Source organism: Ascaphus truei, chromosome 9, assembly GCF_040206685.1.
Source record: "Ascaphus truei isolate aAscTru1 chromosome 9, aAscTru1.hap1, whole genome shotgun sequence".
In the NCBI taxonomy this organism is placed as follows: Eukaryota; Metazoa; Chordata; class Amphibia; order Anura; family Ascaphidae; genus Ascaphus; species Ascaphus truei.
In genome coordinates this window covers 41,351,706-41,370,422 of record NC_134491.1, presented here as the reverse complement: position 1 = coordinate 41,370,422, position 18,717 = coordinate 41,351,706, and the positions used below count along the sequence as shown (strand labels likewise).

Here is an 18,717-nt window from a genome sequence, read left to right as displayed (position 1 = left end):
ATTATAATCAGTTTGACTACAATGTTAGAGAGAGATGACCAATTATCCAAGATTGTCCAACACTAACCAATAAAACGTGCACCTACCTATTGATGTGTCCAATAGCAGTGTTGATGGTAACTCTTGGACTGCCATCATCTTGCCGCAATACGTATGGTGGAAAGATTTCATCATCGTCCACAATGGCCTCTGATTCGGTTTCTCCACAATCTATGGGCTTGGAGCATTTATTTCGCAAGATCTAAAATCCAAAAGCTAATTGCATCAATTGTTTTCAAACGTATGCAAAAAGGAAAAAATATATTGAGTGTACGTCACGCACCTTTTCAATGGCTTTATAGGTTTTGAGATCCTCTTCAAAATCTTTAATTTTATCAGTGTCTGATAACATGATGTAATTTGAAATGGGGGCCCTGGCTCTTCCTTTGGACTGAACATAGGATCTGTATTCTGACGGCAAATCAAATCGAACCACCAAGTTGCATTTTGGTATATCAACCCCCTCTTCTACAATGCTGGTAGCTATAAGGAGGTTAGTTTCATGTGCTCGAAACTTTCGCAGAACCTAGAGATGTAAATAGAACATGTTTTTTTCCCTTTTACAATAATAATATTAACAAAAAGAAGCCATAACAGAAGATAAACGTTATCTCAGAGCAACCGTCTTATGCTGCTTCATTTACTGTCAAACAGAAGTGCAGGAGAAACCTGCGACCCATTGCAAGGGCTGTGTGCATGCCTGCAGCCTGTGTGCATGCCTGCAGCCTGTGTGCATGCCTGCAGCCTGTGTGCATGCCTGCAGCCTGTGTGTGCTCTCATTACATTATCCTTCTCAGAAAACTAAGTGTATACATGGTTAAGGAGCAATAAACTCAATTAATTAAAATATGAAGCCTACGTTTCTGTAACTACGTCTTATTATTTTGTATGTACAGCTCTACATTGTAACCCGAGGGTAGAAGATTACATTCTTGGCATGTAATAAATACAAAAAGCAACGGGTAAATAATCAAAATGTAAAAGTAGCCTACTCCGCAGCATACCTAATAATACCTAGTATTACAAGGGGGCAATGATGAAGTCCTCCGCCTAACTGTATATGTGCCTAAAAATAACACATTACTATTTCACTGTCAGGGCCAATATCCAGCAGGCAATGCAGATGTAACGTGTAGCAAGGCAACATGTGATGGAGCTATGTCGGTAATGCCAGATAATTACATTTTCCCCCTCGGAGGAAAGCCAGATATTGTAATGTTGTGTGAAGGAGAACTTTGCCTGTACATTTGCAAAGCTCACTTCAGTGCCTATCGGAGAGCGTGAATGGACAGAAAGCAGATTTAGAACAGAGCTTTGTGCATGAAGCTATTAACATTATACAAATGGTTGACTTCCAATATAAAGTTGGAAGGTACAAGAGCCGGGCGAAGCGTTACTCCAGGACGACGTATAAACGTGTTACCTCTTCCTGTTTTCGGAATTCCACTTCCATCTGCTTGTTACGCGGCTGGTTCTTCCCAATGCCATGTCCAGTTATAAAGTTGCTACTAATGTAAGCTAGCTCAGGATCTGCTTTCCCGGCTTCTTTTATCAACCTGAAATGTTATGAAATATGTGTTTCACCCCATTCATTTCTCAATATTCCTGCTGGCTACGATCATGTACAAGGCGGCTTCCAGCAGTACATTCACATCTCCCAGCCCAGCAGCTGCCACTTCTAACATGGGGCCCGTATTGAACGGCTGTGCATTAGGATTGATGGAGTTAAGAATGAATGACATTGGTTCAGAGCAGAAAGGTTATTTGCCAATTAACCCCATGTCCGTCTTTCAGCTTCAGAGTAAGCATCTAATCGAACTATTTTGTTTTGGAAATCAACTCCTGTTTCTACCACAGCAACACAACAATTGGCACAGACGGACCACGAATCACCGCTTCTAGCATCTGGTCTTGAAACTTGAAAAATACTTAACCTCACAATTTAATAAAACCTTAAAGCGGCGATCGCCCAAAAAAGCAAACGAAGACATAACAGAACCTAATAGTCCATGTTGTGCTGATCCAGGTCATCTGTTTATGCGGAATCTTCACCTGGTTATCGTTTCATTGACATCAGTTGCTACACGGCCAGTTTAGCCGCGGTCATGAGTTAGCGTGGCAGCGGCCATTTTAAACTCACAGGGAGGCAGATTTTCAGCAACGGATATCTTTAGACTTCAAGAATTTTACAGAATTTAAAAAGGGCGAGAGATTGCAACAAAACATACTTTGCACTAATAATAATATGTTTTATGGTGGGTAGAGGAGATTGCTGGTTTTAAAAGAAACATGCTCAATTTTTTCATTGTAGTATTAACGAAAAAAAATAAATCTTATCAGAAAGGTTTCAGTGCTATCAAATCTGTATAGTAATGTGGATATTAATTCTGCCAGGAACATTATTTAAGTTAAATATATAGATTTTATAAACATAGGTGGCAAGAAGGGAGTGTCTGAGCTAAACCCCCAGGTACAAGACACTTACCTTCAAAAAGTGTCCCCTAGTACAGAATACCTCTATAATTGCCGTGCCCCCCCAGAAAATCTAGTGCCCCCCACCCCCCCCAGTTTGCGCACACCTGCCCTAGTACCATCTGCTGAAGGGGAAACAAAATGGAGATTTAAGAACCAGGAGTAACCGGCAGCACCTACAGAGGCAAGTAACTCAGTGACCAGAGAGTGCCATCACAGAGAAATGTCTGATCATAAACATTAACAAATGCTCCTTTAAGGTTAGTCTCTAACTAGAGAAAAGTAAGAATACTCCAGTAATGCAGCAGTACCCTAAATCAGGGACAGCAGTATTATAGGAGGAAAACTGGCTAAGCGGTCCCCAGCTCACTGCGTCACAATGTGCTGCTGCTGTGTGTGTAACTAACTCACTGCGTCACAATGTGCTGCTGCTGTGTGTGTGTGTAACTAGCTCACTGCGTCACAATGTGCTGCTGCTGTGTGTGTGTGTAACTAGCTCACTGCGTCACAATGTGCTGCTGCTGTGTGTGTGTGTGTGTGTGTGTGTGTAACTAGTTCACTGCGTCACAATGCGCTGCTGCTGTGTGTGTAACTAGCTCACTGCGTCACAATGTGCTGCTGCTGCTGCTGCTGTGTGTAACTAGCTCACTACGTCACAATGTGCTGCTGCTGTGTGTGTAACTAGCTCACTGCGTCACAATGTGCTGCTGCTGTGTGTAACTAGCTCACTGCGTCACAATGTGCTGCTGCTGTGTGTAACTAGCTCACTGCGTCACAATGTGCTGCTGCTGTGTGTAACTAGCTCACTGCGTCACAATGTGCTGCTGCTGTGTGTAACTAGCTCACTGCGTCACAATGTGCTGCTGCTGTGTGTAACTAGCTCACTGCGTCACAATGTGCTGCTGCTGTGTGTGTGTAACTAGCTCACTGCGTCACAATGTGCTGCTGCTGTGTGTGTAACTAGCTCACTGCGTCACAATGTGCTGCTGCTGTGTGTGTGTAACTAGCTCACTGCGTCACAATGTGCTGCTGCTGTGTGTGTGTAACTAGTTCACTGCGTCACAATGTGCTGCGGCTGTGTGTGTGTGTAACTAGCTCACTGCGTCACAATGTGCTGCTGCTGTGTGTGTAACTAGCTCACTGTGTCACAATGTGCTGCTGTGTGTGTGTAACTAGCTCACTGAGTCACAATGCGGTGCTGCTGTGTGTGTAACTAGCTCACTGCGTCACAATGTGCTGCTGCTGTGTGTGTAACTAGCTCACTGCGTCACAATGTGCTGCTGTGTGTGTGTAACTAGCTCACTGCGTCACAATGCGGTGCTGCTGCTGTGTGTGTAACTAGCTCACTGCGTCACAATGCGCTGCTGCTGTGTGTTACGGACAGCCAGTGATCACACTGAACAGCGGATCTGCAGTAGGTTGTGCTACCTTGTATTGGAAGAATGGGGATTCTTCACAGATTTGTTGTCTGTACACATTATTCTAAAGTTTCGGGCCTCTTTATAAGCAGAGAAAGATCTGGGAAGTTCTGCAAGCTCATGCATGTCCATTAAAACATCACCTACAACAAATCTCGAGGATTGCAAAAAGAAATCAAAAACAAAAAAGCAGCGCCCCTCCATGCTCGCAGTCTGAAATATCCAGCGACTCCTCGGCTCCTGCACCAGGCACAAAATGGCGGCAGGGTCAGGGCTTGCCCTAGCGGCGAACAAAGCCGCAATGTCAGCAGGTGCTGGATGTTGGGAGGACCACAGAGGAGTTTGAGGGGAGTACTCAAAATTAAATATATTTTGGATGGGAGGGGGGTGGACAGGGAAGAATAGCTGCAATTGTAATTGCGGAAGAAATTGTTAGTGGCTTAAAGTAAGCACAAGGTTTCACTGGGCAGAGCGTTCCGGTGGCACATACCAGACTAATCATACGGATATTAGAGAAGCAAACACGGAACAATACACCCCAATGTTCCAAGCAGAGCAGCCAGCTCCGGAACCAGAGATCGGTACACAGGGAAAATCATATTACCTATTTAGCACAACTGCCGTGTATCTCCTTTCCACAAAAATTATACCGCACAAAATATTAGTAAATGGGGACGGAAAACTCGTTTCAGTTCTCTCTTTCTCCTCAATTTCTTCGTCTTCGTCGTCGTCATCGTCGTCATCCTCTGAATCACTCCAAGACACGTAGTTATCCTGATTCCTATTGTTATACCATTCAACACTTTCAAATTGCTGGCGCTCGTACGGCTTGTACTTGAGCAGGATTTCAAGCAGTTTTATGACCTTGGGGGTAACAAATTTCAGATCGAGGGAGTTGGGTGAGAAGTGCTCCTCGCAGAGCGCGTGGATTTTCCTTAAAATAGTGTCTGTAAACAATAGGAATTTCCTGTGCAGCTCCTCTTGCTCATGTTTAATGTACTTCTGAAGCTCTCTCACCATCATTCCCGCAACCTTATCCGCACACCAAGGTCCCAGGACAACCAGAACCGCTCGGCAGTCCGAAAGGATCTGCGGCAAAGACAGACAAACGTTACTTTTATTTAGAAGTTAGTGGAACCCGTGTGTTCCCAATGCATCGACTGGGAAATGTAAACATCCAGAGCTATGAGGGCAAACGATTTACAGGCATACCCCGGTTTAAGGGACACTCACTTTAAGTGCACGCGCGAGTAAGGATATATTTTCAATAGCCCCATACCCCTGTGTCCGTACGCTCGCTTTGCGAGTACGGACACTTTTTCTGCCCTACAGACCGCCGTAGTAGTGACGCGCTGATTCCCCTCACCCAATATGCAAACGGCAGCTCGCGCATGCGCCTGTCAGCACGTCCTGAACAGCAATACCGGCTCCCTACCTGCACCGAAGCATCGATAAGTGGGAAAAAGGTAGGGCTTCCCTTTAAGTAAATTTTCGCTTTACATACATGCTCTGGACCCATTGCATCCGTTAATGTGGGGTATGCCTGTATAACACTTATTTAAGCATTCATTGCCCCATTTAAAAACAAATTACCAACTGAAAGAAACACAATCACACTCCCCCCCCCCAAAAAAGGATACGCAGACTTTGATATTAACAGTAATTTTGGGGGATCTAGAGTATATTTAGGCAGTGTCTGTACAGTAATGGCTAGGAAACTGATTTAGTCACTGAAATGTGGAATTATATATAATGAATTGGGACAAGATACCAGCTCTATGCCAGAGACCTTAAGCTAATCAAATTAGTTTGCTCCATTTCACATACAGCATTAGATTGCAAGCTCTTCGGGGAAGAATCTACATACCAGGATATCCTACTGTATTTAACAGTGCAGTCATGGCCGGACTTTCACCTTCTCTGGCCTGAAGCTATGTCACGTTTAAGAGGCCCCAAAAATTAGACTAGATGTATTATTCTGACTGAAGGGACCATAGAAAATATAAACATGAAACTGCAATGAATGAAAGCGCTATACTGGCGTGGTTATATACACAGGTGGCGTGTAAAGCTAAAGCTGAAGTGTTTGCACATCACATTCATTTTAATATATTAAAACATTTTCTTTCGTGATTTTGGGAGCGCAAAGACACTGGTCTTCAAATGTTAAACTTCGTCCCTTATCACTTTCGATGCCCATGACGCTTAGGGTCATATTTGAACAAAAATGTTCATATTTATAGAGAATCTTTTTCCCATTTCTTCTTCATCATTAGATTTTAAAACGTATTTTTTTATTTTTTATTTCTGAAGCGCGAGGGGCCCGCCCCCTCAGAGCGCGAGGGGCCCGCCCCCTCAGAGCGCGAGGGGCCCGCCCCCTCAGAGCGCGAGGGGCCCGCCCCCTCAGAGCGCGAGGGGCCCGCCCCCTCAGAGCGCGAGGGGCCCGCCCCCTCAGAGCGCGAGGGGCCCGCCCCCTCAGAGCGCGAGGGGCCCGCCGCCTCAGAGCGCGAGGGGCCCGCCGCCTCAGAGCGCGAGGGGCCCGCCGCCTCAGAGCGCGAGGGGCCCGCCGCCTCAGAGCGCGAGGGGCCCGCCGCCTCAGAGCGCGAGGGGCCCGCCGCCTCAGAGCGCGCGAGGGGCCCGCCGCCTCAGAGCGCGCGAGGGGCCCGCCGCCTCAGAGCGCGCGAGGGGCCCGCCGCCTCAGAGCGCGCGAGGGGCCCGCCGCCTCAGAGCGCGCGAGGGGCCCGCCGCCTCAGAGCGCGCGAGGGGCCCGCCGCCTCAGAGCGCGCGAGGGGCCCGCCGCCTCAGAGCGCGAGGGGCCCGCCGCCTCAGAGCGCGAGGGGCCCGCCGCCTCAGAGCGCGAGGGGCCCGCCGCCTCAGAGCGCGAGGGGCCCGCCGCCTCAGAGCGCGAGGGGCCCGCCGCCTCAGAGCGCGAGGGGCCCGCCGCCTCAGAGCGCGAGGGGCCCGCCGCCTCAGAGCGCGAGGGGCCCGCCGCCTCAGAGCGCGAGGGGCCCGCCGCCTCAGAGCGCGAGGGGCCCGCCGCCTCAGAGCGCGAGGGGCCCGCCGCCTCAGAGCGCGAGGGGCCCGCCGCCTCAGAGCGCGAGGGGCCCGCCGCCTCAGAGCGCGAGGGGCCCGCCGCCTCAGAGCGCGAGGGGCCCGCCACCTCAGAGCGCGAGGGGCCACGCTGGAGCTTAGTTTGCTTATGTGCAAGCCTGGCACAGAGTGCACTAAGGTGCTGTAGGAATGTGTAGTGCAAAGGATGAGAGCGCACACAGGGGGCAGTGCTACCATTTAGATAAATTGCTGAGCCAGCGGTACTATTTAAGGCAATTTCAAAAGAAATCTCGTCCTGAGCAATCTAAGCGGTCATTACCAACGGGAAAACCTCAAAAAGCTTCTGCACATACCAAGGTCGGCAAGTGCAGCTTGTGACTCCGGACTAACTATTTGCAGAGACTTTGGTTAATTCTCAAAGATGATCATCGATAAAGCGACACTCTCCCCATCTAGTGTCCCCCATTTCTAGGAATAATGCTGCCCATCACTACATTCAGTAGGGTAGAAATTGCCAGATAAAGTATACTGTCAGTTATCACGGACGCTGTTACATTTGCAGAGCTGGAGGAAAAACAGTTCAACATCTTGATCCTCTTTACCAAGAATATGTACCTGTTTTGAAATTAAAGTGGAATCTCTCTCTCTAGGATGTGCAGAAATATTGCAGTCACCGAGAAAGTGCAGCGCCTCATCCAATTCATGCACAAGCCTTTCATAAAGTCCACTCTTCTCAACGTACGGGCCGCAGTCCAACACCATCTCACACGGCTGAGAAGCATATCTTGAGAAAGGAGATGTGAGAAACGTATAAACAAACGTGGAGTCACAAACAGGAAATCTTCTGGTGGGTTTCAGGATACCACACAAAATAAATACCTAAAAACAAATGACTTCCCCCCCTTTCTTTGAACATTTTACTCATTTACACTCAGAATGCCGCGGAAAGTTCTAAGTAATTAAAGTTCAGCAGTGCCCCTTTCTCACTATCGGACAATGAATTGAGTGGAAACCAGGACATTTCATTTGAAGAATTTACATATTTATCTAAAAAAACAGCAAGGCCCCTGATTTGAACAAGGGGTCCTTCAGAGCTGAACGGTACTATCCTGGGACGTTGCAGCTCTCAGGTTCCCCAGATATTTACCAGTTAATGTGCCAATGTTTCTGGTCCCTAACCGATATTAAAACTCACTTCGACCAGCCAATAGGAAGTCGCTATGTCAGCAGAGCAACATTTTGCAGCTTCCTATTGGACAACCCCGTCAGCCAGCTTTGATTTCACTTGAATTTTACCGGCACATAAAAGGATTAATATCTCAGGAAACAGGGAGTTCCTTCAGATAATAGTGGGGTTCCGCTCCAGGAAACACCCCGTTCCAAAAATTGGTTTAGTGCCAAATGCAAACTGTATTAGGTTTCTATCCCCGTTATCTTGGAAGTGGCGACAATTTAAAAGGACGGTCTCGCCTAACAGATACAAAATGTACACAACTTGTCTGTGAAGCTCTCCTAATGAGAAAGATTTACTCACTCAGGAAAAGTTACTTATTTGTATTTTGTCAAAAACAGATAAATGGTTTGCTTTTCTTCAGGAACACTGAATTATATCAGTTCATAAAATGTATATATTTGACTACAGATGGCATCATAGTTACTTTGCAAACAAAGAACCAGAGAAAATTAAACATTCACATTTGCCTTTAAAGACTGGCAAACAGTCTTACGACCTTTAACTAAATATAAATATAACTTCTGAGCACATTCACACATCTCAGACAGGTCTGCAACCCTGCTATTCCCCATTATCTCTTGGCATACAATGTTCCCACTGCAGCCAGGGATTCTTGAAATTATATGCAAATGAGCAGTGTCACCTTTTACTTTATGTCCATTTTAACATGGGACCCCTATAAGCTTATGCCTGCCGCATTACACAGCTTCCAGTACCGCCTGGGATACAGAAGTGCAGAGCCAGTAGCCTACTCACAGACAGCTATTTCGGCCTTTTGGGTTTCTGTGTGAGGATGGTTATACTGGCTTTGCAATGTCAAGCTGGAATAGGTTTCAACCACACCATTAGCTACAAGATGCCACTGTCTTCAATTCACTTTCATCCTTGGAGCGGCTGCCCCTTTACGATTTAGAGGAGAATGAAATCTGGGATTGGGTCACCTGTCTAAAACCACAAGATCCGTTGCGGTTTCAGCATTACTCCTCAAGATCTTCTCCAGTTTCTGAATCTTCTCCTCCAGGTCCGATGGGTCACATTTCCCATTCAATATGGAAGCGGTCAGGCCCAGAATTCGAGGACATGTCTGGCAACTCTCACAGATCTGCACACGACACAAGAACGACATTATTAATGGGTCCAACATGTAACAACCATCTAATGCACAGAAATATCATCCCAATGAGTCCCAGCGACTTCTGACAGATCATGCAGAGCCTTCCTAATGTGCAACTTCAAGATCAAAACTAATCGCTCAGATTTGAGAGACTTCTCTTTATTCTGACCTTGTAAAACAGAGAATAAACAGTATGGAACAGATACATCAGCGCAGATTGCTGGCAGGTGAAACTCAACATAGACAATTTGCTTGGGTACCAAAAGCTCTTAAGCAAATATGATTTGCATGGTGCACATAAATGTAGCTGTTCAAGAAAAGACATTTACAGTTATTGTAGATAAAAGACTAAAAATATCTGCACAATGTCAGATAGTTGCAAGCAGGGCAGGAGTAACACTGGCATTCATAACATGTTTCACTTTAATTGGAAAAAGGGAAATGCTTGCGTCCTTGAAAAGGTTTGGTGGGGCCTGTTCTGTATTACATTGCGATGTTTTCATTAACATTCAGAAAAGAAATAGGGGAGCTAGGAAAAGTACACAGACGGAAAGCAAAGATGCATGTCTTGTGTTCAGTACACGGAGTGAGCTTACACGGATTGTTTTTAACTGGAAGGAATAAATATGGTCCACAAATATCTACAAAGAGAACTCAGAAATGAATACGGGCTTGTACAGGATTCAAACAAGGAATAATAATAATAATAATAATAGCAAGGTAACCGCTAAATAAAGCCTGCACGCTGGACACTGCAAGACCTTGGAAATAGTTTCAGAGAAAGAGCTTTGGGAGTCTGAAAAAGCACATATACTCATTTTAATCGCACATTGCTACAGGATTTAATGGAGACCGTATACTGTATTTAACGTCTGTGCATCAATCACAATGAATATATAGAGCATATAATCCTTTACTGTTAAAAGCGATGGATTGTTCCATCCTGCGGCATTGAAAGTATTAAAAAGTGCTGCCAACTGGAAACAGGTGGAGGCCCCCACTATGGGACAATGGGAGTCGAGAGTATGGGAGGGTCTTGGAAATGGAACAACTATCAAATATAACCACTGACACGAGGTCACAATGTGAACGCCTTCGGGTGCCATGGTCAGAGCTTACTGCTAATAGAACACTGTGAGAGGACTTGCAAGGGGACCCACTTTGCCCTAGTGAGAACAATAATGAGGTATAACCCGGACTACTGTTTATGGGATTGACTTCTTTCTATTTTATTTATTTTTTTGTTTAATTACAATAATTTTTTATTTATGTCAGTTTTTTGGATCGTTTGTTTTGTGTTTGTTTGTATTATTAATGCTGTCAGTTAATGTTTTATTGTATACCCGGTGCTCTAATGTATAACTCCCTTTATATGATATTATACAATAAGTCTGAGTATTACTGAGTACAGGCATACCCCGGTTTAAGGACACTCACTTTAAGTACACTCGCGAGTAAGTACATCTCGCTCAATAGGCAAACGGCAGCTCACGCATGCGCCTGTCAGCACGTCCTGAACAGCAATACCGGCTCCCTACCTGTACCGAAGCTGTGCGCATGCGGGGAGACTATAGAGCCTGTTACAAATGTGTTATTTACAGCAGTTATGCACGTATATGATGATTGCAGTACCGTACATGCATCGATAAATGGATAAAAGGTAGTGCTTCACTTTAAGTACATTTTCGCTTTACATACATGCTCCGGTCCCATTGCGTATGTTAATGCGGGGTATGCCTGTATTGCTGACTGTACAGAGCAGAGTGAAAAATGCAAAAACTCCAATGTCTTTTTTTAAGGTGTATTGTTTTGTACATGTTAAACGTTATAAAAATGTGGATTATAAATAAAGAATTTACAAAAAAAGAAAGTGATAAAGTATAGCCAAGTAAAACAGAGCAAATGTTCGATTTTATGATAAAAACACATTTATATATGGCTTTTGAGACTGGGCTCACCACTAAATAGGCTACATCAGTGACAAAGGTTCAATATTACAGAATTTAATGAAATTGCATTTAACGAAAATCTATTACAAACGACTACAATTTTAAGTCAAGTTAAATCAATACTTGAACGTAGTGCGAATACAAAATGATATGAAATTGTAAATAATACATACAGACACATACATTTTCCTACCTTCATGATTTCTCGATATGGATGATCCTGAATGGCAAGGTGACATTCGTCAAACACCAACAAGTTAATGTTTGACAACGATAAGTTTTCACTTTTCAGAACATTCAGGAAGACATGGCAGGTCAAGACCAAGATCTAAAAATATACATAGGAATAATGTAACATCAAACTGCTCATAAGAGACCGGTGTACAGGTCTGGTTTGAATTTTAGGAATAAAATACCATATGTTTCCAATGTTTCTTTTGTAAACTAACTGACAACTTATATCAAGTGCTTTAGCTGACACTCACCAAATTGCTTTTGTGCTAAAGATTTTTAGGTTCGAATTCGGGGAGAAATTCATTTTAGACAACTTGCCACAGTAACCAAGAAAATAAACGGATTTAAATTACTTCAACTTTTCTTAATTTAATCGTAAAAGCACATTTTTGTAAGGCTACACATTACATAAAACACATTATAAAATAAACCATTTACATACTAAATTGTTCAATAAAAATATAAAATCATATACTACATGTGATGTTTGCTTGTAGTACTTTACAGTTTACGGAAGCGTATAAAATGAATGTTATTTTTTACTGCAAGGACATAACCATTATTGCATGGTAACTGTATAATGTCCAAGCAACATTTCTTACAATGTATGAAGATTCAGCGATCTCCACTAGTTAGAACATCTAAAACGGTGTAATATTATAATAATAAGCAGTCATCCTCTGTTCTTTAGAGGCTGTTACATATACTGTACATAAGTGATACAAATGTGCAGGGTTCAGCGGCTGCACGAACATCTATAAATTGGGAACTTTAATGCCTACATAATATAGATTTTAGCACCAAAATAAAAAACAATGAAAAAGCTTGGCAAGCGAGACTCGTTTCTTTCAAATGGAAATGAATATACGATCAGTCGGACAGTGGGCAACAGGAGTGCAGCCCAAGCACAATGCCTTTACTTCAAACAATACACGGACTTACCTGGTGATCCACAAACTCGTGGTTCCATTTCTCCTTTGTCCAGCATTCTGTTAATTCCAAGTCTGAGTACTCCCCCACCTTGAGGTCAGAATGGGTCCTGACAGCAGACACTTGTTGGGCAACTTGTTTAGCTGGAAAAAAAACCCATAAAATAAGTCCAGGCCGGTCTTGAACATTGCTCAGACACATCGAATAGTGGCAAGTACAAAACTGGGTCATAAACGAAAATAAATGATAGTATCTCCCTTATTTGGGAGCAACTGCAATTATAATTTTTTTAAAAAGGACTAAACTAAATGCTTACAATCCAGTATTTGGCTTTTGCTGTGCTACAAAGTAGGCCCTGCATCGGAAGCAGGATGTCCTCCGGAGAGGAACTGGGCGGCACTATTTGTAGCTCTGGGGAAACCTTAGTTCACTGGGATATTTTATGATTGAGTTATCAGCATTTCTGATGGTTCCAAATGGTGGTTTTCAAAACGGCCACCAAATCTTGAGGGTCCCGGTTGCACCTTCCTACTGGATGGCCGTAAAAATGTCCTTGGAAAACACCGGTAAATCTCTCAGTAAATGGGGATTCCCAAAGCTAAAAAAAAAGCGCAGTGAGGATGCACCCTGAGAGATTGAGATAGATAAATATACAGCCAATAAAGAAGATCACTTGTGAGCACATTCTATCACCTAGCATACAGTGCTCCCACTGCAGCAAGGGATTCTGGGAAATGACATGCAAATGAGCACACAATGTGTCACCCTTTGCCTGGAATATCCATTCACATGGAGCCCATTTAAGCAAATGCATCGCCGTTCCCACAGCTTTTAAGCACAGCATGGGACTAACAAAGCAGGTCAAACCACTCACAGACATGTTTCAACCTTGATGGGTATCATCAGTGTGAGGTTGGTTTATACTTGCCTTGCAATATTTCTAGGCTGGGTAGGTTTATCATATATATTTTAAGTTATGGTGGGTGAAAAAGGCAACAAAAAACCTCCACCGTTAGCATATAGCATACAGTGCTCACACTGCAGCAAGGGATTCTGGGAAATGACATGCAAATGAGCACACAATGTGTCACTTATCCAATCCATTTATCTGAAAGTTGAAGTAATGGTTCAAAAGCAGCAGAAGATAATGTCTTCAAAACAATATTTAAGTCCCAGGAAGGCACTAGGGGCCAAAGTCGAGATCAGAGTTTCTCGGTTGCTTTGATGATACAAAAAATGTCCTTGTGTAAAGAGGTACTGAGAAAACCCTGAAGGCTTTAACTTGGATCTAAAGAGAATTAAGGCCAAGACCTTTGTCGTATCCACTCGGCAAAAAAACCTAGTACATGGAGACTTTGCTTCCGCCGGATTTAAGCCTTGTGACACAAGCCAATTGGAAAAAACGTTCCACACTCTATGGTATATTTTGGACGTTGATTGCTTTCTAGTGCAGAGAACAGTCTGGACTACCTGGTATGTCAATCCCTCATTTCTTAAATACTGCCTCTCAATCCCCATGCTGTCAAGGTGAGGAACGCTGGATTTGGATGTCTTATTGGGCCCTGTGTCAGGAGATGAAGTACGGGAGGTAACTTCTAGGGTGCTTATCCGGACATTTTTAGTAGGTCTGCAAACCATGGCCTTCTTGGCCAGAACGGGACTATAACGATAGCGAGGGGGCAGGGATTTACACTAGTGGGAAGTTTCACTCTATTGACATTACTTCTGAAAAAAGTAACTTTTTGATCAAGATTTCCAGAACAAACGACCTGGAGATTGGCACTCTTTCCTGTCACCATAACATCCATTGCCGGAATCTCCCACTTCACTTCACATAAGGCATATATAGCAATACTGTGCCAGGATTTGGTTGCAACGTTCCTTGGTTTAGCCACCTGTTCGGGTGGGTCCGATTCAACCATATACTCAGGAGAAGTATTAGGAGTGGACAGACTAAGGAAGCTGCAACAAGGAGCAACTGGTTATCTAACCTAGCACAAAAAGAAAACCATACCTCAAGGAAATCTGTCTCTAGGGACCATTTGGTTCCAAAACTAAGAGGCTCTCAGGGACAGCCATGGCCGTTTGGCGGCAAAACATTGCTTCCGGTGCGGCGATCTCACTTCTGGTTGACCCAGAAGTGGATCCCCCGGTGTCGCATGGCCCAAAAACCGTCTCCGGAGGCCAAAAATATGCATTAAACCCTTAGTTTAGAAAAATCAGCCGGTTTGCGCATGTGCGGAGGGACCTGGCTGCCCAGGGATGTATCAGATCTTGACAAGAGGATGCTGCCGGTGTATGAGCGGTAGCGGAGGGACCACATTGTCCAGGAGTCGTGATCCCCTCCCCCCACTACGGGGGCTCAGTAAGTGTCCAATACCTTGTTGGTTCTACCTGTCAGAGAAACGTCTACACACAGGTAGGAAAAACCATGACTGGGAAAGTCAGGAGGAAGGAGCCTTTTTAAATGCTTTGGCAAAACAGGTCATGTGCCAGTCACTTGAAAAAGGCCATGCTGATGGCCAAAACGTTGTGTTGCTAATAAATTATAATTTAATGACAAATCCGTAGATCTTCCTTTGTTTGCGGTCTTGGAGGGACATTATAAAAAAAAAAATCTGTGTATAACTATAACAACAACAACAACAACAACAGCAGCAGCAACAGCAACAACATGTTCTTGTATAGCGCTACAGGTTTTACGTAGCGCTTTACAGAGACATTTTGCAGGCACAGGTCCCTGCCCCGTGGAGGTTACAATCTATGTTTTTGGTGACTGAGGCACAGGGAGATAAAGTGACTTGCTCAAGTTCACAAGGAGCCGACACCGGGAATTGAACCAGGCTCCCCTGCTTCTTATTTCTCTCTTTTGGGGAACCAAGTGGAGTTTCTACACAAACACAAATGGTTAGTTTCACTTGTTTAGAAATGTAAACTCCTTCCTCCCCCCATGTATCTAAAGTCATAGGGCAGAAAGCTGCTGCTCATTTGGAATGGAAAAGATTCAGATAGAGACATCTTAGTGAGCGGCCAATTGTAAACTACATTTTAATGCTTGTTTTATAAACAAATAAATAAAAAAGATCCATTTTTTCCCACTGAAAGGTTGCAAATTGAGATTGGGACTAGGAATAATAAATGGAAATGTTGGAGTTTCACGAAATGTAAACGGTTACCAGAGTTGACCAAGAATACTGTCCTCTTCGCATTCTTGTTGAAGTCCCCACGGATCTGATACGACAGCTCTTTAGTGAGTAGTACTGCAATAAAAGTCTTCCCTGAGCCAGAGTTCAAACAAACGATAGTATTATTATCCAGAGCCGCTTCAAGCAGTTCCACCTACAGAAAGAGTTATATATTTAAAAAAAAAAAAAATTTAAATGCCAAAAAAAAAGTGCACCCAAATAAAGGTCAAAACAGAACCAATAATAAATGTAAAGAAACAATCTAAAGCAAATGCAATAATGTGAATGCAACCAGCAACACGTCGGAGAAACTGAAGGCCAGGTGCCACAAAGTACGCGCTTTACAGAGTGACAAGTAAAACGGCAGCCGTCTTCTGGGTAGTAAGCAGTGATTTGAACATTACTGTACGGACGTAGAATGAAGCTGTGAGCGGCGTAACATCGGAACACCTGCGATATTCAAATGCTGTTAGCGTAAGAGAATCATGAACCTACAAAAATACAAACACTGTATAATGCAGGGGGGCTCAACTCCGGTCCCCAAGCCCCCCAACAAGCAAGGCTTTCAGGATATCCCAGCTTCTGACAGCCTCTAATTGATCCACCTTTGACATCCTGAAAGCCTGAGCTGAGGGGGCTGGAGGACTGTACTTGGGCACCCCTGTGCTACTGTACCAGCTGTTCTGCAAGCCAATGCATTTGTGCATCACAAGAACAATGGAAACTTCTGCTTCATTCTTTGGCCCAGTGATCAAATGCAGTAACAAGATATGTAGTGGAGGTAAAGCAGACATATGCTAAAAATGATGCAGGCGTGTAAATGACACGGATATCTGCAACTCTGACGTGCACGGTCTATGGTGACAGAGTATAAAAGCTTGTGTACAGAGAAACGTTCTGTGAGACTTGCATAGATGCTGCAGCAAATTCTAACATGGGTCACGCAACGATGTATTCCTATTACCACATGACAAACTGACGCGAATATGAAGAACAGATGTATGGCCACTTACGTAATTTAGCAAACTATTATCAGTACTAGAAAAGAAAACTTTCTAAATCTCGGGTATTTACTTCATTCGTAACGCTCTATAAATAAATACACCAAATCATGCACGTACCTGATATTTCCTTGGGGTGTAAATGTTATCGTGAATCGCTTCCTGCTGCCAGGGCAGCCCAAAGAAGGGGCCCATTGGCGAGGAGGCTGGGGTCATGAGCTGAAGGCCTGCCATGCTGTGGTACTGCAGGGCTTTCAGACATCCAGTGACTTAGATCATTGCAATTCTGCTTCTGTGCAGGCTCCTGCAAGACAAGAATACACACATACATCAACGCCTCATTAGAACAGTGTATATTCACAATACAGACAACACAACTGGGTTTTTTGCTTGGGAATCAGACTTTAAACCCTACAATTAGACTTCAACTCCCACAACAGGATTCCAGTTGTCTGGTTCTCATACTTGTCCCCAATGCCATATGAAAATCTCAACAAACGAAGAGATAGAAACAAAGTGTATGGAGACCCGGACCACTGTTCCTGGAGGTGCCAGACTAATCCTTTCTGGAAAGCAACAGCTCAGAAAAATATGCTTATTGCATCCGCCATTCATTCAGAAGACGTGTACTGTATATCATACAAGCTACAACCAGAGAACCGCCTTCGACATAAAGCGGTAAAAAAAACAACACAAAATAATTTTATTAATTAAGAGCAAGACTGTTCCTGCTCGTGTAAAACAATGAAAGGCCCATGCAAGGTTTCTTTGCAGCTTTACCGTTTCTGAGACCTCGGAACTTCTGATGTGAGAGCTGCACGGACATATCTGCTCGTAGATGATCACATCTTAGTTATGCAACCTGCAAAAAAAATATATAAAAACAAAATCAAGTAAGTTTCAATGAAAAAGAACACTTTAACAAGATGGATTTCATCTCACTCAACTTACTGGTCCACACAAAGATATGAATTGGTATTTCCTGTAAGCTTAAGTTTAACATAACTGTTCTGGTAAACACTTAAGAAACACCTTACAACCAGATATTTAAAAAATAAATATATATATATTTTTTTTTAAATATCTGGTCACACACACACAGACACACACACCTTAACCCCGTAATAACACGATCCGTTAAACGCGAATCCGCTTATAGCGCGATGCACACATGGCTCCCAATTTTCTTAGTTACGAATACTTTACAACACGATTATTGGTATCTTAAATACTTTATTGTACAATGCATACAATGGTACATTATTTCTAATGCGATCCGCTTATAACGCGATGTGATTCTTTCGATCCCAAGCACAGCGTTATAAGGGGGCTGAGCTGTGTATATATAACACACACACACTAAACCATTGCATAAGAGCCCCATGACCGTGGCAATCTATAGCTAGTTACACAGCTCACTAAGCATTTGCTAACTATCTGCTTGTTTAGGTAGAGAGCGGACATTCTTATACTCTCAATAGTTGTTAGAATATACTGAGCAGGGATTATAAAAAGATACTTTGAGCTATTTGATGCCTTATTGCCACTTCGCAACCAAGCTTGATTCTGAAACTAAGCAAAAAAGTAGCATTATTTCAACATATTACCCAAGTAATCCTTTACCTCAACACTGATTATGAGTCTTCCCAGAGATTCCAAAAGTCAGTAACTCTATCTCCCCCTTGGTAATCTAAAGGAAACATAAATGAACATTTAACACAGAAGTCATATAAAAAGTCCATGTGTAAGTCTGCTTTCTTGCATTGCAATATTTAGCTTTGCCGGCACGCCACAGCCCTTTCAAAAATCTAATTAGCATGTGTCTTTTTTGGCTGTTCATACAGAAAGCATCTTCCTGACAGTAGTGTGTTTAGTATTGAGAAGTATTTTAATACATTTGCTTTGTACATGGGTAATTATATATAGCAGAACAATTATAAGGGGGGAGGATATGAGCACACTCATTTTAATAGCATGAAAAGGCTGCTCACATATTTACCATGGAAATTTGCTCACACACGCTTACTGCTTTGTCTCAAAGGACCAAAGAAAAAGCCACATTTTTAGGGAAATGCTTTAATTAGCTTAAG

The 18,717-nt window shown here is 43.6% G+C and overlaps 1 protein-coding gene across 3 annotated transcripts in view; it reads right to left on the bottom strand.

The window, feature by feature from the left end:
• DICER1 (dicer 1, ribonuclease III) overlaps positions 1 to 18,341 on the bottom strand; it is a 42,469-nt gene extending 24,128 nt beyond the window's left edge. For 2 of the 3 annotated variants that reach the window (XR_012803872.1, XM_075614443.1), the window contains exons 1-12: positions 18,251 to 18,341; positions 17,408 to 17,489; positions 16,748 to 16,931; positions 15,618 to 15,780; positions 12,454 to 12,584; positions 11,471 to 11,605; positions 9,156 to 9,316; positions 7,596 to 7,764; positions 4,534 to 5,018; positions 1,463 to 1,595; positions 323 to 565; positions 87 to 241 (exon numbers count right to left, since the gene is read on the bottom strand). Coding sequence is in view for 2 of the 3 variants with exons in the window: in XM_075614443.1 (XP_075470558.1) it covers positions 87 to 241; positions 323 to 565; positions 1,463 to 1,595; positions 4,534 to 5,018; positions 7,596 to 7,764; positions 9,156 to 9,316; positions 11,471 to 11,605; positions 12,454 to 12,584; positions 15,618 to 15,780; positions 16,748 to 16,861 (1,889 nt within the window). In the remaining variant the exon portion in view is untranslated. Of the gene's footprint in view, positions 1 to 86; positions 242 to 322; positions 566 to 1,462; positions 1,596 to 4,533; positions 5,019 to 7,595; positions 7,765 to 9,155; positions 9,317 to 11,470; positions 11,606 to 12,453; positions 12,585 to 15,617; positions 15,781 to 16,747; positions 16,932 to 17,407; positions 17,490 to 18,234 lie in introns of all 3 variants that reach the window. The other variant, XM_075614444.1, reaches the window with a different exon arrangement.
• Between the last annotated feature and the right edge of the window lie 376 nt (positions 18,342 to 18,717).